This window comes from Brienomyrus brachyistius, chromosome 7 (genome assembly GCF_023856365.1).
Source record: "Brienomyrus brachyistius isolate T26 chromosome 7, BBRACH_0.4, whole genome shotgun sequence".
Classification (NCBI taxonomy): domain Eukaryota; kingdom Metazoa; phylum Chordata; class Actinopteri; order Osteoglossiformes; family Mormyridae; genus Brienomyrus; species Brienomyrus brachyistius.
In genome coordinates this window covers 22,434,690-22,456,773 of record NC_064539.1, presented here as the reverse complement: position 1 = coordinate 22,456,773, position 22,084 = coordinate 22,434,690, and the positions used below count along the sequence as shown (strand labels likewise).

Genomic DNA, 22,084 nt, shown 5'->3' with positions numbered 1-22,084 from the left:
GCTACATATACAGCACTTACAATGAATTTAACTTGTGTCACCCTTTTAGGCTGTATTTGTACCAAAATATGGTACAAATACGCGCTAGAAACGAGCACTAGACAACGCAGATCATTTCCATCCTTCTGCAAGTCCCTCTGAATAAGTATTTAACCTGAATTATCAGAAACAAATAAATTACACCCTACATGAACTGATAGCCTTCAGTGGGAATAAGATTATACTGAGATATATCTTTCGAAAAAGATCTGGTTATAGCCTACTGAAGATCTTTCAAAGTCTACAGACAGCCGGAACGAAGCTGCGTGTAAATAATCTCCGACTGATTTAAACAAAATAGATTTACATTTTTGCGGTTCACTAGGTTTTGTGCTGTGAAGAAAACTCGACCCAAAAAGAATGGAATAATGGCAAATGGAAATGGATACTATGGAGATGGTCATGTTTATTTTAGTGTGAAGCAAGTGAGAACATCATTGTTATCATTCCGGTTTCTATGTGGGTAGCATAAAATATATTAGATATTCGTGAATGAGTCCAGGATGGTGGGCCTATGGGGATTTGTTGTACTTGGACGTGGAGGCTCTGGGAACGTGGCTATATCCTCATGTTTAACCCGTCCAGTTGAAGAGGGTTGTGTGTTTCATTCCCCAGGCTACAGAATCGGGACAAAGGGGGTTGCTGCCACGCATACGGGCATTCTCGGTCACGCCTTTTAAATTGAGTTATCACATGATACAATTATTTGCCCTGCCATTAGGGGGCTTGTCCTAATTGATTTAATTGTTTATAAAATAGGTTTTCAGATAGCCGTAAAGCTATTTGACTCAGTCTAAGTAGATGGGCGATCATGGATTTATTACGGTTGCTGTGTATGATCGCATTATGGACTTCTAGAGATTTATTAGGTATTTTGAAAAAGATATTAAGACGTTAACAAACACGTTTCATTTAAGCCACCGGGCAAACACTAGTGAAAAGTAATTTTCAGCAGAATTTTGTGGCGAACACCAACGAACCGCATTCTAGGCGTTTTTCTTACTGCTTTTACTGTATTTTTCTCCAACGGGACAGGTCTGAGTCAGAATTGTCGAAGAGATCAGTGGCAGTGTGATGATGGAGCATGCATACCAGCGTCCTGGCGCTGCGACGGCATAGGAGACTGTCTAGACGGCTCTGACCAGATAGACTGCGGTATGTTCGATAACATATTACGCGGATATCAGATTTCTTACAGAATCTTTGCTGTATTAAGTATGGTCAAGGAAACGAGTGTTTATATTTCCTGCTGAAAAAAGACTTGACCGGCATGATTTCCATGCTTGTTTGGTGCTGGAGGATCAGCATAGCTACATTATGCTGGTCATGCTGGTAACCAGCTATGCAGGTCTGTGGTATTTTTTTCCCAACACGGTTTCGATGAGGGATCTTCAAAATCCCGACCTCGATTCCAAATCCAGGCCTTGTTTTCAGTTCTCCCAGGTACTTGCTGGCCACAAAGGCTTTACGTGCATCTGGCTCACAGGTAAAAAAAGGCTGGAAAATCAGCAGGGCTCAGCCCTTGAGGACCGCGATTTGAATAGAGCTGTGGTTTAGATCAAACTGTCCATGTTAAATGAAATACTGCACTCAAACTGGGTAATATGTCTTTATGTATATGTTTATATACTTAAAATGCATTTTTGGACAGTCTTTTGTTTTTGTAGCTGTGACAGTCTGTATGTTTTCTAAAGGTGTTCATAAATAACGAAGCACCTAAAATAATACTTAGTCTATCCCCCGTGCCTGGATTTTAGGCTACTGTATGGCTGCAAAAACCTGTTCTCATTCCTTCCCAGCATGCCCGGCGTTTCTGTGTTGGGATGGCTCCAGGTGCGTGAACCATTCCCTAGTCTGTGATGGCCATCCAGATTGTGATGACCACTCGGATGAGGGGGAGTGTCTCGCAGGCCCTGGGTGTCTCTCCAGTGAATGGCGGTGTAGGAATAAAGCGTGCGTCTCCCAAGCCTCCATGTGTGATGGGAAAAATGACTGCACAGACAACTCTGATGAAGAAAACTGTGGTAAGTGCTTTAAACCTGTGTCCGTGTTCCATTTGGCTGTTGCCTGCTTGATGCAAGCTCATGCAACACTTGTGCAGATTTAAAAATGGCTTATGCCACATCTACAAGTGTATATATGCTGGAGTTGAAGAGCAACCTTGCGAAGACGTTGGTCTTGACTTCGAATGAGGGCATCCAGTCATTTGACATCGACTGGAAGTGGAAGTGGATCTTCTGGGCCAATGGTACGGGATATTTGAAGGCAAAGAGTCTCCTCCAGGAAGGGTTGATACACATTCCTGTCCTGAGCCCTGGTGAGTCATGTGATCAGTGCATTTGTGGCAAAATACTTCCCCTGAATACTCAAAGAAGGTTCAGGAAAAGGGTTTAAATGGGTTTCTGGTTGTCTCTTGTCTTGTTTACCAAGATTGTTTTCAAAAATTGTTATGTCAGGTAAACTCTTAACATTTGTGTAGTGCAATCTTTGTGTACCTTTCTTTGTTCAAATGAATATTCACCTGTGCTCATCTCTTCCCTTTTTCAGCCTGTTTGGTAAAAGTTGACTCACGATTTGGGAGAATATACTGGCTATCCTGTAGTAGGTTGGACCTGTTTATGACCACAGTCAGCCAAACTGACAGCGGCTGGACCTCTAAGCAGTTATATAAGGCTAGGAGTGAGGTCCTTGACATGTGCGTTGACTGGCAAAGGGGGAAGCTGTACTGGTTGGAGGATGGAAAAGTCTTCACTGTGGGCATGTCTGGTGGGAACGCCAAGGCTGTAATGAACGTTCAAGGAGATGTCTCCAGCGTGGTACTGGATAGGAAATCCAATAGCTTCTTCTGGAATTCTAATGGTTAGTTCCACATACAGCAAATAGTTGAGAATCTGCTTTGCCAGATGCTGAACCTGAGAGCAGCTGTCTGATGTTTAACAACCGGATTGTGTTCTGTTCAGGCTTGAAGGTGGTGAGCCTCTTAAAGAAGAGACAGTACGCTGCTGCTAGGGGGTGGAATTTAACTGGTACAGTCATGGCTGCCCAGGAGCCATTTTTGGTTTCATTGCTTGATAATGTCATGGTTCTGTGGGATCGCAGAACTGGCAGACGTATGAGGACGGTTTCAGTGGGGAATGTCCTTGGGGTTGCTGTGTTTGGTCCTGTGGCTCAAGGTAAATATGGTGCCGTTATCGGAAGTCAACATAGCCATTGATGTGGTGGCAAATAAAACCTCATGAAATTCATGAATTTCTTTGCAGATAAGAACACCCCTCCTGCGTATACCTTGGTCTCGGGCCAGACCCCGTCCATGTCCTCCATACGTCAAAATGAAAGTGTCACCAACAGAGATGTTTCTCCTACCCAGACAGTGAGCTGCAAAAGTCCGTCAGTTTTGTGTCAAGGGACACGTTTGTGCCTGACCCCAAATCAGCTCTGTGATGGGCAGCTGGACTGTCCAGATGGGTCAGATGAGGAATTCTGCTACAGGTCTTGTAAAGACCAAGGTAACACATTTCTGCATAAGCACAGAAGATTGGTTTGAGCAGGAGTTTCATGACTCTGTCTCCATCAGCGGACTTCCTGTGCAAGGACAGACGGAAGTGCGTGTCCGGAGCGCTGGTGTGCGATGGCCATGTTCACTGTTATGATGGCTCTGATGAGGTGGGCTGTCCCACGGCAGAGGTGGGTGTCCCACAAGTGACCCCACTGAAGTGCCGGTTTGGCTCCCAGCTATGCCGGAATGGCAGAGAGTGTGTCCTCTCCAGCCACTTGTGTGATGGACAGCCGGACTGCACGGATGGGTCTGATGAGGATGGGTGTCCTGTACAGTGCCGCACGGGTGCGTAACTCATGCCGTCATGACAGTGTATTGGTAATAATTCATTTAGCCACGTAGGACCATTGAGCTTAACCATGTTTTATAGTGTGTTCTCCTTCTCCTACAGGGCAGTTTCAGTGTGCCCATGGGAAGAAGTGTATTGATATGGGGCAGGTGTGTGATGGAGTGGCTCATTGTCAGGACAGATCAGATGAATTGCAATGCTGGAAGCCATCAAAGAGCTGCGTCTATCGCTGTGACAACCAGACCCGCTGTGTCCCTGAATCCTTCCACTGTGATGGGGAGAAGGACTGTCTGGATGGTACCGATGAGCTGGGCTGTGGTGAGTCAAGGCTTGCATGGTACATGGCTACAGAATATAATCACTTTGTAAATTTGCTGGAAATTGTGTGGCTGAGAGATGAGTGGCTGCCCTTCGTGGACAAGCTTGCTCTCACCTATGAGTCTGTCAGCAAGGGGGGTATGTAAAAAGAGAATTTCTCCTTGGGATCAGTAGTGTGATCATAATTTAACAAAAGTTGGAAATTTACCCAGGAAGTTGTTTTGGCTGTATTGTACCTACCAATAGTCTGCCAGATAAGTTGGTGGTGCTCGTGCGCCTTGTGCCAGCAGATACAATGTGGTGCAGACAAATCATTCTGTTTTATTTGTATGGTGCATTTTTACAATATTAACATGCTTTCACCCAATGTACATTGTCCCCAGTGAGCAAGCTGGAGGTGACTGGCAAGGAAAAACTCCCTATTAGGACGAAACCTTCAGAGGAACCAGACTCAAAGGGAGAGCCCAACCTGCTGGGCTGGCAGAGGAAGTCAAATTTAAAGTCCGGATTAAAAAAATAAATAAATTACACCCAGGCTTAAATTGTAGTGTATATACATGACAGTGGCAGCAGGGCAGGCAAAAGAGACTTCACACTCCTTACCTATCTCTGACAAACATGGTGCACTGCGAGTCAAACTGCAAGCATGAAAATGAATGGCTGAGTGCATGCAGATCTCATGCCAAAGCAGCAGGGTTAAACGTCATACTTAATTTCTGGAACATGTTGGATATTGAGAGAGAACGATCATTAAAATAGCAAAGCTTGCTGACTTAATTTTTTTTTTTTTTTCCCCATCCATGACCGAAATTATTATTTTTTTTGATGCAACTTATGGTCTCATCCCAGCTATCGGAGTCTTTGCAATCTGTCAATTTCATGTGCATAACCTGGATTGTCAATTGTACGTTGCACCATCCTAATAGGTCTTATAGCAAAATTGGTACATGGTCAGATTTGATTTTACTGTACCTGCAGACATGAATACACGTCCTACTTGGGTCCCTGTTTCAACTCTTGCCACTACTGAGAAGGTCCCCAGCTGTAAAAGTCCATCCGTATTTTGTCAAGGAACTTCTTTGTGCATGACCCCAAATCAGTTCTGTGACGGGACCCTGGACTGTCCAGATGGGTCGGACGAGGAATTCTGCTACAAAGCTTGTAAAAACCAAGGTAACGTATTTCTGCATGAGCATAATAGTTTGTCGTGAAGTTCCTGCTCAAAGCGGTCTGTCTCCATCAGCGGACTTCCTGTGCAAGGACAGACGGAAGTGCGTTTCCGGAGCGCTGGTGTGCGATGGCCATGTTCACTGTTTTGATGGCTCTGATGAGGTGGGCTGTCCCACGGCAGAGGTGGGTGTCCCACGAGTGACCCCACTGAAGTGCCGGTTTGGCTCTCAGCTTTGCCGGAATGGCAGAGAGTGTGTCCTCTCCATCCACTTGTGTGATGGACAGCCGGACTGCACGGATGGGTCTGATGAGGATGGGTGTCCTGTACAGTGCCGCACGGGTGCGTAACTCATGCCGTCATGACAGTGTATTGGTAATTCATTTAGCCAAAACCACGTAGGGCCATTGAGCTTAACCATGTTTTATAGTGTGTTCTCCTTCTCCTACAGGGCAGTTTCAGTGTGCCCATGGGAAGAAGTGTATTGATATGGGGCAGGTGTGTGATGGAGTGGCACATTGTCAGGACAGATCAGATGAATTGCAATGCTGGAAGCCGTCAAAGAGCTGCGTCTATCGCTGTGACAACCAGACCCGCTGTGTCCCTGAATCCTTCCGCTGTGATGGGGAGAAGGACTGTCTGGATGGTACCGATGAGCTGGGCTGTGGTGAGTCATGGCTGGCATGGTACACGACTCGGTAAAGTCACTCTCGCATTGCATATAAGACACATAGACTTCGAATTTGAGTAAAATAATCCTCTTCCCACTCTGAATGAAAATGATACGTTTTGATATTTTGAGGTCAGGGGCTGCGGGTCGTTGTATCCTGGTTCCAACGCCCTGAGCCGCATCGTTGAACTTGGTTCTCAATACTGGTGGTGCAGCGAAGGAGATCGATCACGTCCTTGTGGGTAGATACTGGAGTCTCCTGCATAGCTGCAAGGTCTACGGAAGTGCCCAGTTTGTGAATTCGGACCAGACTTGTTGTTGCTACTCTGAAGATTCAGCTTGGATCCTGTAGGCTACTGCCTACTAGGAGAATGAGGCTGTTTCTGAGTTTGCACGCAGTTTGTGTGAGAAGCTTGGAGACTTGGATGCAACTGCTGACTCTAATGTAATGTAGAGACCTGTGATGAGACCCTGAAGGTTTCCAAGGGTTGTGTTGGTGTTGCCAGTGTTCCCAGAAGGCCTTTCATCTTGCAAGTCACCCTGGATATTATCAAGAGGAGTCGCAACACATGACTTGGTGGCAACTCCAGTCTGTACTGGGAACTGAAGGACAGCTGAGGGCTATGAAGGCAGATGAGGAGGTGTTTGTTAGACGAATCTGTAAGCAGGTGGCACTATCCCATGTCCTGCTGACAAAGAAGATGAAGCATTACACACATCTGAATTTGTTCCGTGGAGACTCTCTAAGGGTGGGTGATGCAGATGACACTGCAGTTATGACCCACTGGACCGGCTACTTTGAGCAGTTGTTTAGAGCTGACCCCCCAGCTAGGATATTGGACATCTCTGGGTCCACGGTTCTCGAAGCTGATCCTCTGATCAGCTGTGAACCACCCAGTCTCCCTGAGATTGCATGGGTGGTGAATCAGCTGGGGGCAGGGAAGGCTGCAGGGATCTGTAGTATCTGGGTTGAACTTCTCCAGGGTGGTGGTAAGGATATTTTCATGGTTTTGTGAGCAATGTCTGCTTCCATTTGTGAGTCGAGTCATCCCAGCTGACTGGAAAGCAGGACTTGTAGTCACCCTCTGGAAAGGGAAGGGTGCTCGCCTGGATTGTGGCAACTACGGGGGGTTAACAGGATCCATGATCACTTGCTTGCCTGCCAGCTTCTGGCACAGTCTGGTTTTACGGCTAAGTCTACCATCTACCGTATCCTGGCACTGAGAGATCTCATTGAGCGCAAGTGTGAATATCGGCAGAGGTTCTTTGCAGCCTTTGTTTTTCGTAAAGCGTTCGACTTCAAGTTGATCAAGTTGCGCTGTGGGACATCCTGAGACTTTGCGGGATCCCCCCGAAGTTGCTGGAAATCATGACCGGCCTGTACACTGCTACTGTGAGTGCTGTGCAGAGTGGAGGGAGAACCTCTGCATTCTTCCCAGTTGATTCTGGGGTTTACCAGGGGTGTGCTTGTTCCTACCCTTTCCAGTGCTTTTATGGACTGGGTGTTGGCCAAGGTCGTGGGGTCCAGCAGCTATGGAGTGTCCGTTGGTGAATAAGGATTTTATGATCGTGACGTTGCAGACAATGCTGTGATCTTAGAGTCCATAGAGGTTCTGATCGGGGCTCTTCAGAGACTGAGTGAGGAGTCTGAGTGTCTGGGATTGCAGGTGTCCTGGTTAAAGACTAAGACCCAGGCGTTTAATGACTTCTTGGGCACAGCCATCAGTAGTGTGTCTGTCTGTGGGGAGAATGTTGACCTTGTTCAGATTTACCTACCTCGGCAGCGACATTCATGTCTCAGCAGATGGATTGGAAGAGCATGGGGGGGTCATGAAGTCACTGGAAAGGGGTGTGTGGCGCTCCCGATATCTTTGCAAGAGGACGAAGGTCCAAATCTTCAGTGTCCTGGTGCTTCCTCTCCTGCTGTATGGCTGTGAGATATAGATGCTATCCAGTGAACTGAGAAGATTGGATTCCATCTGTACTGTGTCTCTGCGGAGAACCCTTGGGTAGAGTTGAGCAATTGCTAGAGGAGTCCCGAATGAGGCCCATTACCTGCATTGTGGGGGAGCATCAGTTACGGTACTATGGCCATGTGGCACATTTTCTGAAGGTGATCTGGCTCGTGGGATCCTCATCGCTGGGGACCCACGTGGCTGGACCACACCAAGGAGACACCCACATAACACCTTGCTGCATCAGATGGATGGCCATTTCTGGAGGGTGGGACTGAATTGTGTGTCTGCGTGGAAGATCGCCGACCAGGATTCCTAGGGGTTTTGCTGTGTTGTGGGTGCAGCAATGTTTTCGGTGTAACTTATTGATATTTAACTGTACCTACAGGTTTGCATGCACGTCCTACTTGGGTCCCAGTTTCAACCCTTGCCACTACTGAGAAGGTCCCCAGCTGTAAAAGTCCATCCGTATTTTGTCAAGGAACGTCTTTGTGCGTGACCCCAAATCAGTTCTGTGACGGGACCCTGGACTGTCCAGATGGGTCGGACGAGGAATTCTGCTACAAAGCTTGTAAAAACCAAGGTAACGTATTTCTGCATGAGCATAATAGTTTGTCGTGAAGTTCCTGCTCAAAGCGGTCTGTCTCCATCAGCGGACTTCCTGTGCAAGGACAGACGGAAGTGCGTGTCCGGAGCGCTGGTGTGCGATGGCCATGTTCACTGTTATGATGGCTCTGATGAGGTGGGCTGTCCCACGGCAGAGGTGGGTGTCCCACGAGTGACCCCATTGAAGTGCCGGTTTGGCTCCCAGCTGTGCCGGGATGGCAGAGAGTGTGTCCTCTCCATCCACTTGTGTGATGGACAGCCGGACTGCACGGATGGGTCTGATGAGGATGGGTGTCCTGTACAGTGCCGCACGGGTGCGTAACTCATGCCGTCATGACAGTGTATTGGTAATTAATTTAGCCAAAACCACGTAGGGCCATTGAGCTTATCCATGTTTTATAGTGTATTCTCCTTCTACAGGGCAGTTTCAGTGTGCCGATGAGAAGAAGTGTATTGATATGGGGCAGGTGTGTGATGGAGTGGCACATTGTCAGGACAGATCAGATGAATTGCAATGCTGGAAGCCGTCAAAGAGCTGCGTCTATCGCTGTGACAACCAGACCCGCTGTGTCCCTGAATCTTTCCGCTGTGATGGGAAGAAGGACTGTCTGGATGGTACCGATGAGCTGGGCTGTGGTGAGTCACGGCTTGCATGGTATATGAATGAGGAATATGATCTCTGTGAAATTCAGTGATAGGTACAGTCGAACCTCGTTACTACGTACCCCGGATACAATGTTTTCACCTTTTCAACGTACAGGTTTCTAATTCCCGTTTTTAGCCTATGTATTATTCCAATAGCAGCCATTGTTTACAGTGTACACCCTTACAGCGTAAACTTCGATGCAACATCCAAATTTCTAGAGAAAATACGAAAACTTACCATCGTTACAACGTACAGCGCTCTCCCCGCCCACCACAACTTGTCGCTACATCCACCTGATCTAATAGTAATGGCTTGTTAAGTGTTGTGTGCGTATTGTTTGTTTATTAAACCTTATGAAATACCGGTCATGCCGGTAATTGTGAATTCAGAATAATAATGGAAGTAAAGGATTTTATTATTTAATTTTTACCAATTTTTCATATTTTCAGGCCAAATGCCAATTTGGATGCGAATGTTTATTTTAAAAATCCATTTTGACCAGCCGTTGTGTATTTTCGTTGCCGTTTATCGCCGGCCGGCACTAAGTAATCGTGAGTAATGTAAGGAAAATTTCAAGGATCCAAATGAGCTTTGTTGAATTATTTAACAAGTAATAATGTGTTCGTTTGTTTTGTAGTCAATTTAAGGGTCTGTTCTATTAAAGTTTTAACATTTACACGGATATTTCAAGAGTTCTTTCATCCATCTTGCACTAATTGGTTACAACGTTCTATGCTTATAACGTACATGTTTTTGATATCCCGTCTTGTACGTAGTAACGAGGTTCGACTGTACCTGAATTATATAGAGGACTGGTTCTCAGCTGGTGGGTAGTTACCCAGTAGTGGATCCTGGAACCGTTTTTATTTGGTCACGGATTTTGTGACTACAGTTATAGAATGTTTTGCGTTTGTAATGTCACTTTGCCCATTTGTGACCATAAGTCATCCTGGAAATACTTTAATGTTACTGTCAATGCCCCCCCCCCATATCCTAAGTGAATGAGATGATGTAGGACCATGACTTAATGACTGAGGAATGTGGTCCTGAGACTACACCAGTTGAGAACCACTGGTATAGTGCATTGTGTGAGTCCTGCAGAAAAATTGGTACTTAGTCAGGTTTTGATCAGCTGCTGTACCTACAGGTTTGCATGCACGTCCTACTTGGGTCCCAGTTTCAACTCTTGCCACTACTGAGAAGGTCCCCAGCTGTAAAAGTCCATCCGTATTTTGTCAAGGAACGTCTTTGTGCGTGACCCCAAATCAGTTCTGTGACGGGACCCTGGACTGTCCAGATGGGTCGGACGAGGAATTCTGCTACAAAGCTTGTAAAAACCAAGGTAACGTATTTCTGCTTGAGCATAATAGTTTGTCGTGAAGTTCCTGCTCAAAGCGGTCTGTCTCCATCAGCGGACTTCCTGTGCAAGGACAGACGGAAGTGCGTGTCCGGAGCGCTGGTGTGCGATGGCCATGTTCACTGTTATGATGGCTCTGATGAGGTGGGCTGTCCCACGGCAGAGGTGGGTGTCCCACGAGTGACCCCACTGAAGTGCCGGTTTGGCTCCCAGCTGTGCCGGAATGGCAGAGAGTGTGTCCTCTCCAGCCACTTGTGTGATGGACAGCCGGACTGCACGGATGGGTCTGATGAGGATGGGTGTTCTGTACAGTGCCACACGGGTGCGTAACTCATGCCGTCATGACAGTGTATTGGTAATAATTCTTTTAGCCAAAACCACGTGGGGCCATTGAGCTTAACCATGTTTTATAGTGTGATCTCCTCTTACAGGGCAGTTTCAATGTGCCCATGGGAAGAAGTGTATTGATATGGGGCAGGTGTGTGATGGAGTGGCACATTGTCAGGACAGATCAGATGAATTGCAATGCTGGAAGCCGTCAAAGAGCTGTGTGTATCGCTGTGACAACCAGACCCGCTGTGTCCCTGAATCCTTCCGCTGTGATGGAGAGAAGGACTGTCTGGATGGTACTGATGAGCTGGGCTGTGGTGAGTCAAGGCTTGCATGGTATATGAATGAGGAATATGATCTCTGTGAAATTCAGTGATAGGTACCTGAATTATATAGAGGACTGGTTCTCAGCTGGTGGGTAGTTACCCAATAGTGGATCCTGGAACCGTTTTTATTTGGTCACGGATTTTGTGACTACAGTTGTAGAATGTTTTGCTTTTGTAATGTCACTTTGCCCATTTGTGACCATAAGTCATCCTGGAAATACTTTAATGTTTCTGTCAATGCCCCCCCCATATCCTAAGTGAATGAGATGATGTAGGACCATGACTTAATGACTGAGGAATGTGGTCCTGAGACTACACCAGTTGAGAACCACTGGTATAGTGCATTGTGTGAGTCCTGCAGAAAAAATGGTACTTGGTCAGGTTTTGATCAGCTGCTGTACCTACAGGTTTGCATGCACGTCCTACTTGGGTCCCAGTTTCAACCCTTGCCACTACTGAGAAGGTCCCCAGCTGTAAGAGTCCATCCGTATTTTGTCAAGGAACTTCCTTGTGCGTGACCCCAAATCAGTTCTGTGACGGGACCCTGGACTGTCCAGATGGGTCGGACGAGGAATTCTGCTACAAAGCTTGTAAAAACCAAGGTAACGTATTTCTGCATGAGCATAATAGTTTTTCGTGAAGTTCCTGCTCAAAGCGGTCTGTCTCCATCAGCGGACTTCCTGTGCAAGGACAGACGGAAGTGCGTTTCCGGAGCGCTGGTGTGCGATGGCCATGTTCACTGTTTTGATGGCTCTGATGAGGTGGGCTGTCCCACGGCAGAGGTGGGTGTCCCACAAGTGACCCCACTGAAGTGCCGGTTTGGCTCCCAGCTGTGCCGGAATGGCAGAGAGTGTGTCCTCTCCAGCCACTTGTGTGATGGACAGCCGGACTGCACGGATGGGTCTGATGAGGATGGGTGTCCTGTACAGTGCCGCACGGGTGCGTAACTCATGCCGTCATGACAGTGTATTAGTAATTCATTTAGCCAAAACCACGTGGGGCCATTGAGCTTATCCATGTTTTATAGTGTGTTCTTCTTCTACAGGGCAGTTTCAATGTGCCCATGGGAAGAAGTGTATTGATATGGGGCAGGTGTGTGATGGAGTGGCACATTGTCAGGACAGATCAGATGAATTGCAATGCTGGAAGCCGTCAAAGAGTTGCGTCTATCGCTGTGACAACCAGACCCGCTGTGTCCCTGAATCCTTCCGCTGTGATGGGGAGAAGGACTGTCTGGATGGTACCGATGAGCTGGGCTGTGGTGAGTCCTGTTTTGTATTGGTGAAATTGCTAGCGATTTAGACCTTATTGCTATTCCTTTAACACTTGCCCCAGAATTAACACCAAATTCTTTTTGCAGAATCTGTGGACTCTGTTACTCTTCTGGCTCAATATTCTGATGCTGTCACCACAGCAGTGCCAACAAGTTGTAGAAGTCCTTCCGTTTTGTGTCAGGGGACGTCCTTGTGCCTGTCCCCTAAGCAGATCTGTGATGGGAAATTGGACTGTCCCGATGGTTCAGATGAGAAGCTTTGCATTGAGCAGTGTCCTGACACAGGTAGCCTCTGCTCGTTACTGTAGTAGAATGTTCTTGTCATACAAGTTTCTGAATATTCATTCATTCCCATAGAGTTCTCCTGCCAGGATGGACAGACTTGCATATTAAAAACCCTAGTGTGTGATGGACGTGCTGACTGCCCCGATGGTTCTGATGAAAATCGTTGTCTTGGACATTCTCCATGTACTCTGTACTGTGACGGAGGGACCCGATGTCTAACTAGTGGGCAATACTGTGATGGCACTGCAGACTGCCAGGATGGGTCGGACGAGATGAACTGCTGTGAGTCCTACGAAGTTGGTCCACTGCAAAGAATCTAGAGGTCCTTGCATGTTGGGCTAATGAATGATTCTTCTTTAGCCATGAAAGCAGACTCTGTCCCAGAGAAAAAGACCCTGCAGTGCCGTGTGGGCTCCAGACCATGTTGGGATGGCAGTCGGTGTGTCTTGTACAGCCACCTGTGTGATGGACAGCCGGACTGCACGGATGGATCAGATGAGGATGGGTGTCCTGAACAGTGCAATACAGGTGGGCTTCTCTGTTTGCTTTTGGGGGTATGACTTCCTAACCTACATCAGGACAGTTCTTGTTGCAGTTGTTTCAACAGGATATTGGCCGTCTAAGAACCTAAGTTAGGGCATTGCATTGCCTATCGGCTTTAGAGTTTCTTCTCCTCAACAGGGCAGTTTCAGTGTGCCCATGGGAAGAAGTGTATTGATATGGGCCAAGTTTGTGATGGGGTGGTACAGTGCCAGGACAGATCAGATGAATTGGACTGTTGGAAGCCATCAAAGATCTGTGCCCATCGCTGTGACAACAAGACTCGCTGTGTTCCCGAATCATTCCTCTGTGATGGGGAGAAAGACTGTCTGGATGGTACCGATGAGCTGGACTGTGGTGAGTGCCCCTTTATGGCAGACAGTCCAGGTTTTTGTTCCTACCTGGAGCTGGGAGGGAGCAGAAAAGTAGGCCGTCTTGGGGGGGGGGGTCCCCAAGAACCAAGTTGGAACCTGGTCTCTGGAACCGCATAGAGAATGCACATCTGGCTCTCGTACATAGGTGTGGAGGATTGCAGCCATCAGGCATTCCGTTGCCGCAGTGGCCAGTGCGTTTCAGAAGGCATGCGCTGTGATGGCTATGCCGACTGCCGTGACCACTCTGATGAAGAGGGGTGTCCCAGACCCCCACTCTGCTCCTCAAACCAGCGCTGTTCAAATAGCCATGAGTGCCTCCCGAAGGAGTGGATCTGTGATGGTGATGAAGACTGTGAGGATGGAGCAGATGAGGCAGTAAGTGCTGTTGATATTGCTATTCTTGGGTCCTGCTGTGATTCATTTCACCATCAGTTCTGAAATGGTTTTGTTAGTTCAGATAGATTTTTAGGTTTGACTTGCATATGATCTAATTGGCTGCCACGTTTATGCACTATTCAGAACTGCAAAGCTTATCCAGTGAAATGTGGGGCATTGCAGTGGACATGTGCTTCGAAGACACAGTGTATTCCCATGTCCTGGAGGTGTGATGGGCTGAAGGACTGCAGTGATGGTAGCGATGAAGTTGACTGTGAGTTTGGCATTGTGGAAATGTGCCACTTCTGTTTTCCCCCAACGCTTAATTGTAAAGCTGCCTCACCATTTTTAGTTTACCCCCCCCCCCCCCATAAAATGCCAGTTGAATATATGGATAGAGGCCCCTCAATTGCCTATAACCCATTGGTAGTGCATTGTTTGGAATTTACACCATTGCTGTGTGTAAAGGTACAAACTAGTGTACTGTTCAGTTACTTCCCAATTTTTTCCCTATTGGGTAGCTATATGATTTTGACTGCCATACTGCACACACACACTGCCATTCTGTAACTTGGGTGTTTGTCCAGGTGGGCAGAAGTGTTACCCTTACCAGTTCATGTGTGGGACTGGGGAGTGCCTGGATCTGGCCCTCGTGTGCAATGGAGTTAACAATTGTCTGGATGGCTCTGATGAAGGGAACACTTGCCTCACTGACACGTGTTCTGGCCCTTCCCGGCCCCCATGCACAGACATCTGTTACAGCACGCCCCAAGGCACGGTGGGTAATCTTGATGGGAGGATGTTGCCCTATTAGGAGTTTGCCTGTCCAAGTGGCATCTCAATAGGAGCACAGCTAATCTCCCTGCCCATCTGCTTTTCCCATACCAGCGCTGTGGTTGCAAACCAGGTTTCCAGCTTCAGTCTGACGGCGTGTCCTGTACAGACATCAATGAATGCCAGCAAAGCTCTCCGATCTGCGGTCACACCTGTCTTAACACGCGGGGCTCCTACCTGTGTCTCTGCTACCCAGGGTACTTTCTGGAGCCTGATCGCCACCGTTGCAAGGCTAAAGGTGCGGGCTGCTTAAATGTAAAGCCGTTTTTCCTCAATCCAGTTCACGGGGACCCGCTGACGGTCCATGTTTTTTGGAGCCAAGATGGAGCAAAAAATGTGGACCAGCTGTGGCTCCCTGAGGACTGGGTTGGAAACACTACTTCTGTATAGGGCAACCTGCAGCATCCATTATCATAAATGCTTGTGTGCAAGTAGATCTGACATTTCTACATGTCACATGCTTCAAAAAATTATTGCTTGGAACCTGCTGGACTCATTTTTCCAACCAAGCTTCTTGCTACCGTCATGGTTTAAGATGTCATCCATTCTGGGGATTTCTTTAAAAATCTCACGTCATGCCTCTAGTGCAGATCAGCAGGTATACTGTGTAAGGGAGAGTACAGTGATGTCGGTACGGTGTCTGAATTGCGTTTAGGAAATAACCTCATGAACCTGTAAATCGCTTGCCCCTGCTTGACCAGATGAGCCAGTCTTGTTGGTGTCATGCCGATCTGAACTCCTTCTCCTTGGACTCCGGAGTGGGAACTTAGAAGTCCTCCTGTCTTCCAAGACCCCAATTTTCTCAGTGGATTATGACTGGAAGGAAGACAAGGTGTTCTGGGTCAGTCTCGAGGAGGAGAGCATCAGGTGGATGTCTCTGGATCAACAGATTAAGGGCTTCATTATCAAAGGTGTGTGGCATAAACTTGGGGCGACACACAAATGCCTAAATTTCATCCCAGAGGCTTCTTTCAAAATTGTGTAACCGTGTGTGACCTGACTGATCACTGTTGCAATGTTTGACATGATTTGAGTTCCAATAATACATACAGTGTTCTTTACAGGGGTCAAGCCAGAATGTATTGCTGTTGACTGGATAGGAAGGAACCTTTACTGGATTGATGGAGTGGCAAGTCAGATCTTGGCGGTTCAGCTTGATGGAAATGCCAAGAAACGTCAAGACTGTGCTGTGGTGTTAGATGAGGATTTACAGCAGCCTCAGTCACTGGCACTGCATCCAACAAAGGGGTAAGAATCAAAAACTGCCTTTTTTCAGCTGCAGTTAGTCCTGTGCAACCAACCCCTGATTTTACTCATAGATCCTGCTACCATTCTGCAGTTTACTGGTTGAACAATGATTTTGGTAAATGTTGAGAAGGTTGTTTGGGAGACTCTTGGCTAAATTGGCTCATGGATATGATGACCCTTAGCCCAAGTGCTCCAAGGGTGCCATATATATGACTGACCCTCAATCTAGGTTCATGCCTGTATATGCATCTCAAAATGAGATCAAGATGGGGTGAGCAAAACCGCAAAAATTCCAGTGTACTTGCGCAAACTGCAAATAAAGTATTTTAATTTCCCTTTTTTTTTTTTATTTTTTTTTTTGTCGCGGTTGTGGCAGTTTGATGTTTTGGTCAGAGTTTGGTGCTGCACCGCAGATAGAACGTTCTGCTATGGACGGATCTGAGAGGAAGGTTGTGGTCAGTAGTGGTGTTAGTTGGCCTGGCAGCATGGCTGTGGACATGCTTGGGGAACGGATCTACTGGACCGATGAGAAGCTGAAGTGCATCGGGTCTGCTACATTGGATGGTGAGAATATGAAGGTATGCGACAACACAACTGAACTAAACACAGAGGAAGTAGGAGTTTTGTTAATGATTAGTATATAATGGTTTTTTTCCCCCCAAAACCTTAAGATCTTGCAGCTGACTGAAACTCCCAGCCCATTCTCAATGGGAGTCTTTAATGAGGTGATGATCTGGTCAGATGCAAAAAGGAAGACTGTCCAAATGGCCCACAAGCTCACTGGAAAGAACCGCAAAGTTGTGTTGAAACAATCCCGCCAGCCTTTTGAACTCAAGGTCAGCTCTGGTACAAGATGAATTCCTCAAAGCCAGTCTCACATCGCAGAGGAGATTTTGTTATGGGTGTGTGTGTGCGTGTGTGTGTGGAAGGAACTCTAGATTTTGGTATTCTGGTGCTTGGCCTGCATACATGGACACTACCTTGTCTACCTTATTTGCCATATGCTTTACAGGTGATGCATGCCTTGAAGCAGGTGAGTGTGCCCTCTCCCTGTTCCAATCTGCGCTGCTCCCATCTCTGCCTGCTGAGCTCCGGGCCTAAGGGTGCATGCCACTGCCCTGTTGGACTCCTGCTGGCTGCAGACGGTACTACCTGCACAGCACCTGAGGATTCTGCCTTCCTCATGCTGTTGTCTCCCAACACAGTCACCCAGGTAGCCTGCTTCCATGCCTTTTTTGTTTCTATGGAATAGACTGCTAGTAAGCAGCCTACATATCAGGGTGAACAAAGCTGAGTTACCTGCATCTGCCTGTGAAGTCTATAAATGCCAGGGGGAGCATGCTTGCCAATTTGTAATACCATTCATGCATTTAGGTACGAGGAGCTTAAAGTACATTATGATGCTGTTGAATATCAAAGCTTTGAGTTGTCCTCAAGTTTAATTGTATAAACGGTGAATAACTGAAAGGGATCAAGGTTATCAAGGTCAGGTTTTAGTGTGTGTTTCAAGTGCTTGAACCCACCTGTTGTCTTGGTGGCATTCCAAAGCTACTTTCCCCTCCCATCAGATCCCACTGCAAGGCATGCAGAGGCCTCCGGTGCGAATGGAGTGGCCAGAGCACACTGCACTGTCACTGCCGGGTGCCAGTGATGCAGTGATGCTGGACCTGGTGCTCGCAGACCGGACCCTATATTTGGCAGATGCAAGTCATGCAACAGTGGATGTATTCAAAATTGATAAGGAGAGGCTCCTGCAACGGAGCCCCGCAGTCCGTCTGCCAGCAGGGGACAGTGTGACCTCACTGGCAGTGGACTGGATCACCCTCAACCTGTATTGGAGCAGCAGCCAGCAGCCTCGTATTCACGTGACCGCCGCCCAAAACCGCCACACCATCACGCTGCTGGCTGACAACCTGCAAGCACCCAGTGCCATTGCTCTGCACCCCCCAGCTGGCTGGCTCTGTTTTGCTGACCTGGGCCTACCTGGAAGCAGGAGGCAACCCCGGATAGAATGTGCCTTCATGGATGGCCGGAACAGGACCCTCACCTGGGGCAAAGCAGTGACACCAACCTCCCTTACATTCTCTCCCCAGGGCTCCGAACTCTACTGGGCTGATGTTGGTGAGAACTCTGGGAAGGGGCTGGTTAGGATCCTGAAGTTTTATTTGACTTATGAAACCATTATGCGTATTTCCCTCTTCAGGCTTGGGAGTCATCAGCTCCATTCAGATCAATGGCACAAGATACAAGGAACACAAAACTGATGGTGGCCTCATCATGTCCTTTGCTTGCAGTGACAACATGCTCTTCTGGGTCACAGCCAATGGTTCTGTCAAATTTTTAACTATGGTGCCATGAGCCCTGAGTGTCAGCAGAGGGCGCTGTTAGCTCATGAACAGCAGCTGTGGTTTAGTTGTGTTTAGTTCTGCTGCATTTCAGATTTAAGTTACGGATGTTCTGGATGCATGTGTAAATGTTACTAGTTTGATCAATTTTTATTTTGATCTTACTTGCAGACACGGCAAAAGTTTGGTACAGCGATGGTATCCAGCTGAAACGGATGTGGTTTGAAGTGGAGATTGACGTCATTGCACTGAAAGTCTACAGCAGGTCTAGCCAGAAAGGTGAGTCGACGGCCCCTCTGTAGCCGTGCCCCGATACTAAAAGTGCCGCATTGTTCTCCAGACCTGTGCTACGTTTGGCAGTCTGCCAAAAGGTTGGCTGTAGACTATAATGGGAAATAGTCTTTATGAATTGTCAATTCATTGTAGATCTTTTCATGGGCCTCTTAAGTTTGTGGGATCGGTTTGGTTCTTTTCTGCTTAAACTTTCCTGAATACTGAGATGAGTGGGTGAATGGGGGGGGGGGGGGGGACTCCAATTTAACAAAAGCTTCTGGAAGAAGGTAGAATGTGTATTAGGCATTTTCAGTTACTACTGCACTATGTCCAGGTACGTTGGGCCCCACTTTCCACACTAATGTTACTTGGCACTCTGATCTCAGGAAACAACTACTGCACCTTTGAGAATGGGGGCTGCCGGCAGCTGTGTCTGCCCTTCCCCAGGGGGCGCACTTGCCGGTGCACCCAGGACCGTGCTGTGGACTGTGAGCCAGGCCCACGCTGCCCATCTGGTACTCAGCCCTGCAGAGATGGTTACAAGTGCCTACCTAGAGTCAAGTTTTGTGATGGGATTCAGGATTGCCTGGATCATTCTGATGAGGAGAGCTGTGAGTTCTGCTTAGTGTGTGTGTGTGTGTGTGTGTGTGTGTGTGTGTGTGTGTGTGTGTGTGTGTGTGTGTGTGTGTGTGTGTGCACTCATTTTTGGTCCCCCACAAGAATAACCTACATTTCATAATCTGTGAATGCAATCAGACTAAAAAATGTCAGGTTTTGTTTCGTTAGGTTTTGTTTTGTTAGGTTATTTATAGTAGAGGATAGGGTTATCATAGTCAGGATCAGTTAGACCCATAGAAATGAAAAGTCCCAATAAAGGTGTGTGGGTTTTCTACGCAGTGGTGTCTCAAGCTAATATCAGATCTAGATCAAAACTTCATCTGTTCACTTTCCCACATCCGCCTGATTTACACCAGTTGCTCAGATCGTAAGGATCTGTCATGCTGCAGTAACCCTGAGACACTTGGCGTGAGACTACGAACTATCATGATGTCAGCTATGTGGAAATTCTTTAATTTGGAAGCTCAAAGCAGCTCAGCAGCTACCTGTAATGCTCGTAAGTCCATTCTTTTGAGACGAGGTAACAGAACGTCATTTAACACAACAAATCTAATTAGCGCTTGCAGAAACAAGGAGAAACTGTGAAGCTAAGGCTTACCTGGGTCAGTGCTCTTATGGATGCTGTGTTGTGGGGAGCAAATGTGATACAAATGCTATTTTAAGACTCTTTTGACATTGCAGGGACCCCCTATTCAGTCCCCACAAGGGGAAACTATTTTACAAAAATCTGACTACAATCAAAAATACCAGAAGTCTTGTATTCAGTTACTTATGGTTAGTGTTAGGGTGGCCTCGTATTATAAAGCATCTCGAACTCCTTTTTGACCAACTGGGTTGCCGCTGAGCAGTGAATGTCAGCCGCCGCTGTGCACACACTGGCTTTTCACTGGCACGAGTGACTGTTATTTGTTACACAGGTTCCAGGGACGATGCCACGGGTTCATTTAAACGCCTAAACGCCGAGTCCTGGGTTACAGAGCAACCCCCAGGCCTCTTCACAAGCTCTGCTCAACCCACACGAGAAAATGATGCTCTCCGGGAGCTCGACTCGCAGTCATGCAATGCAGAGCTGTGTCACGGCCACGGCCGCTGCGTCTTTCTGACTGGGGAGACTAGCTGTGACTGCATGTCTGGTTATGGTGGTCCGTTCTGCGAGAACAAGTTTGGTGGATCCGCTGCGGCCTTGGTCACCCTGGGCGTTGTCGCGGTCTTCCTCGGCGTTGTCGGAGTCACATTCTTCATCTACAAGAAAAGGTACCTTGGGATTTCTAAGCCAGTTTTACCGTAATTTTGGGGTGAAGGGTATAACGCTATTTTTAGAGGTGCAATGATCGATAAAACATTAGTGTTAGTTGGCAAGAGTTCAGATTAACAGTTCCTGATACTAATGTAGGTGGGGTCCTGAGGTCAAGGTTTCCTTAACATTCCGGCCACTTCACCCCCCCCAAAGAGTTGTTTAACTGTTTTAATTGTACTGAAACTTGCCTGGGCAGTAATTCAGGTGCATCTTGCTTCACATCCCAAAAGACATTCATTTTATTTCCTGTTTTGAATGCCTGCTGCATGTCATCATGTGACCCGATTGTTACCCACAGGTCAGCTTGGTTTATAAGGATGCTAAGAGTGGGCAAATCCAGTGAGAAGGAGAATCTCATGTCGAGCATGGAGGCACGTTTGGCCTACTCTCAGTGCTTCTCCAATGATCTGTATGATCCAGATGAGGTACAGTAGACCCCAATGTCCAAGGTGGTCAAACTTGGCAACTTTTTTTGTTCCCAGGGGGGCAGCGTGGTTAAGGAATTTGTGCAGCCTAGTTAATGTTAATTGATTGGGACCACCACCCTCCATTTCTACAGTCCGTCACGCATGTAGTTGAGAGAAACTGACTACAATTTCTCTTTCAGGATCTGGCCATTTCAGACTGAAGGACTGTCAACTGCTTTGCTCACATGGTTTGGGAAATAAAGCCGTTTGTCACTAACCTCTTGTGGTGGAGTTTGTTCCATTAACAGACCCCAAACATATTGGGGTATCCTGCAGGGATTGTGAACTATAGGGCAAAGTCAGGCTAAAGGCTCGTAGCATGTTTACACACCTTTTTAAATTACAGGATGGCATTTAATTACCTTTTTATGATAACGTACTTATTATGCATTTTAAAAATTGAGTATCTTCTCTCCCACTTCACTTCACGACAGTCAGTGCCAACAAGCAGGCTAATCAATGATAGTCCTCCAGCATGCATGGAGAGCCATGTTTGCAATTGCAAACATCCCAAAAAACTGCAAAAGGAAAAATGATGTGTGTGTGGTCATTCAAGCTAACAGTTCTGGAGTACTGTAGCCTGCAGAATGCAGTTTGGGATATTTAGCTGGCTAATAGACAATATTAAATAGGCAGCCGATCTGAATCGGTGCGAATGCATTTCCATTTCTGCTAGCTGGACATAAACTTGCCCATTTCCACATGATTTGGTGTCTGGAAACAGTCCTGCATAGATATTAGGTGACTAATACACCTTTTAACAACATAAGGGTGTGTTCAGGGGTATGTATAGTTTACCCACTGCATTGCTAAAGTGCACATATTTGGACTCATTTACAGTTTGGCGACTACTGGCCTCCTGCCCGTGGTTTAATTCTGACTCCAGATGGAACAG

General features: G+C 47.1%; 1 protein-coding gene across 29 annotated transcripts; it reads left to right on the top strand.

Moving 5' to 3' along the window:
* Positions 1-765: 765 nt before the first annotated feature.
* On the top strand, positions 766-21,406 carry si:dkey-88l16.3 (low-density lipoprotein receptor-related protein 2). Of its 29 annotated transcripts, XM_049018562.1 has the most exons (41): positions 766-908; positions 1,075-1,194; positions 1,839-2,063; positions 2,141-2,356; positions 2,587-2,898; positions 3,000-3,212; positions 3,300-3,545; positions 3,614-3,880; positions 3,987-4,202; positions 5,181-5,375; positions 5,446-5,712; positions 5,822-6,037; positions 8,384-8,578; positions 8,649-8,915; positions 9,022-9,237; positions 10,395-10,589; positions 10,660-10,926; positions 11,036-11,251; positions 11,668-11,862; positions 11,933-12,199; positions 12,306-12,521; positions 12,621-12,818; positions 12,891-13,100; positions 13,179-13,346; positions 13,500-13,715; positions 13,878-14,107; positions 14,252-14,381; positions 14,695-14,885; positions 14,996-15,179; positions 15,643-15,852; positions 16,006-16,189; positions 16,566-16,767; positions 16,861-17,025; positions 17,202-17,402; positions 17,758-18,310; positions 18,393-18,515; positions 18,706-18,813; positions 19,194-19,418; positions 20,343-20,679; positions 21,021-21,147; positions 21,330-21,406. In XM_049018562.1, exons 1-41 carry the CDS (start codon positions 851-853, stop codon positions 21,348-21,350), a joined length of 8,568 nt encoding a protein of 2,855 aa, XP_048874519.1. In that variant the 5' UTR covers positions 766-850; the 3' UTR covers positions 21,351-21,406. The 29 variants fall into 29 exon arrangements, with proteins under 29 accessions (XP_048874519.1, XP_048874532.1, XP_048874522.1 ...); XM_049018575.1 differs by lacking the exons at positions 3,987-4,202; positions 5,181-5,375 and having other exon boundaries at positions 3,614-3,723; positions 5,556-5,712; XM_049018565.1 differs by lacking the exons at positions 11,036-11,251; positions 11,668-11,862 and having other exon boundaries at positions 10,660-10,769; positions 12,043-12,199.
* The last annotated feature ends 678 nt before the right edge of the window (positions 21,407-22,084 follow it).

Coding starts and splice junctions, on each gene's coding strand:
- si:dkey-88l16.3 (XM_049018562.1), top strand. CDS start 851: ATGGATTTATTACGGTTGCTGTGTATGATCGCATTATGGACTTCTAGA. Junction 4,203..5,180: donor TACCGATGAGCTGGGCTGTG/GTGAGTCAAGGC, acceptor CTGTACCTGCAG/ACATGAATACACGTCCTACT. Junction 13,716..13,877: donor TACCGATGAGCTGGACTGTG/GTGAGTGCCCCT, acceptor TCTCGTACATAG/GTGTGGAGGATTGCAGCCAT.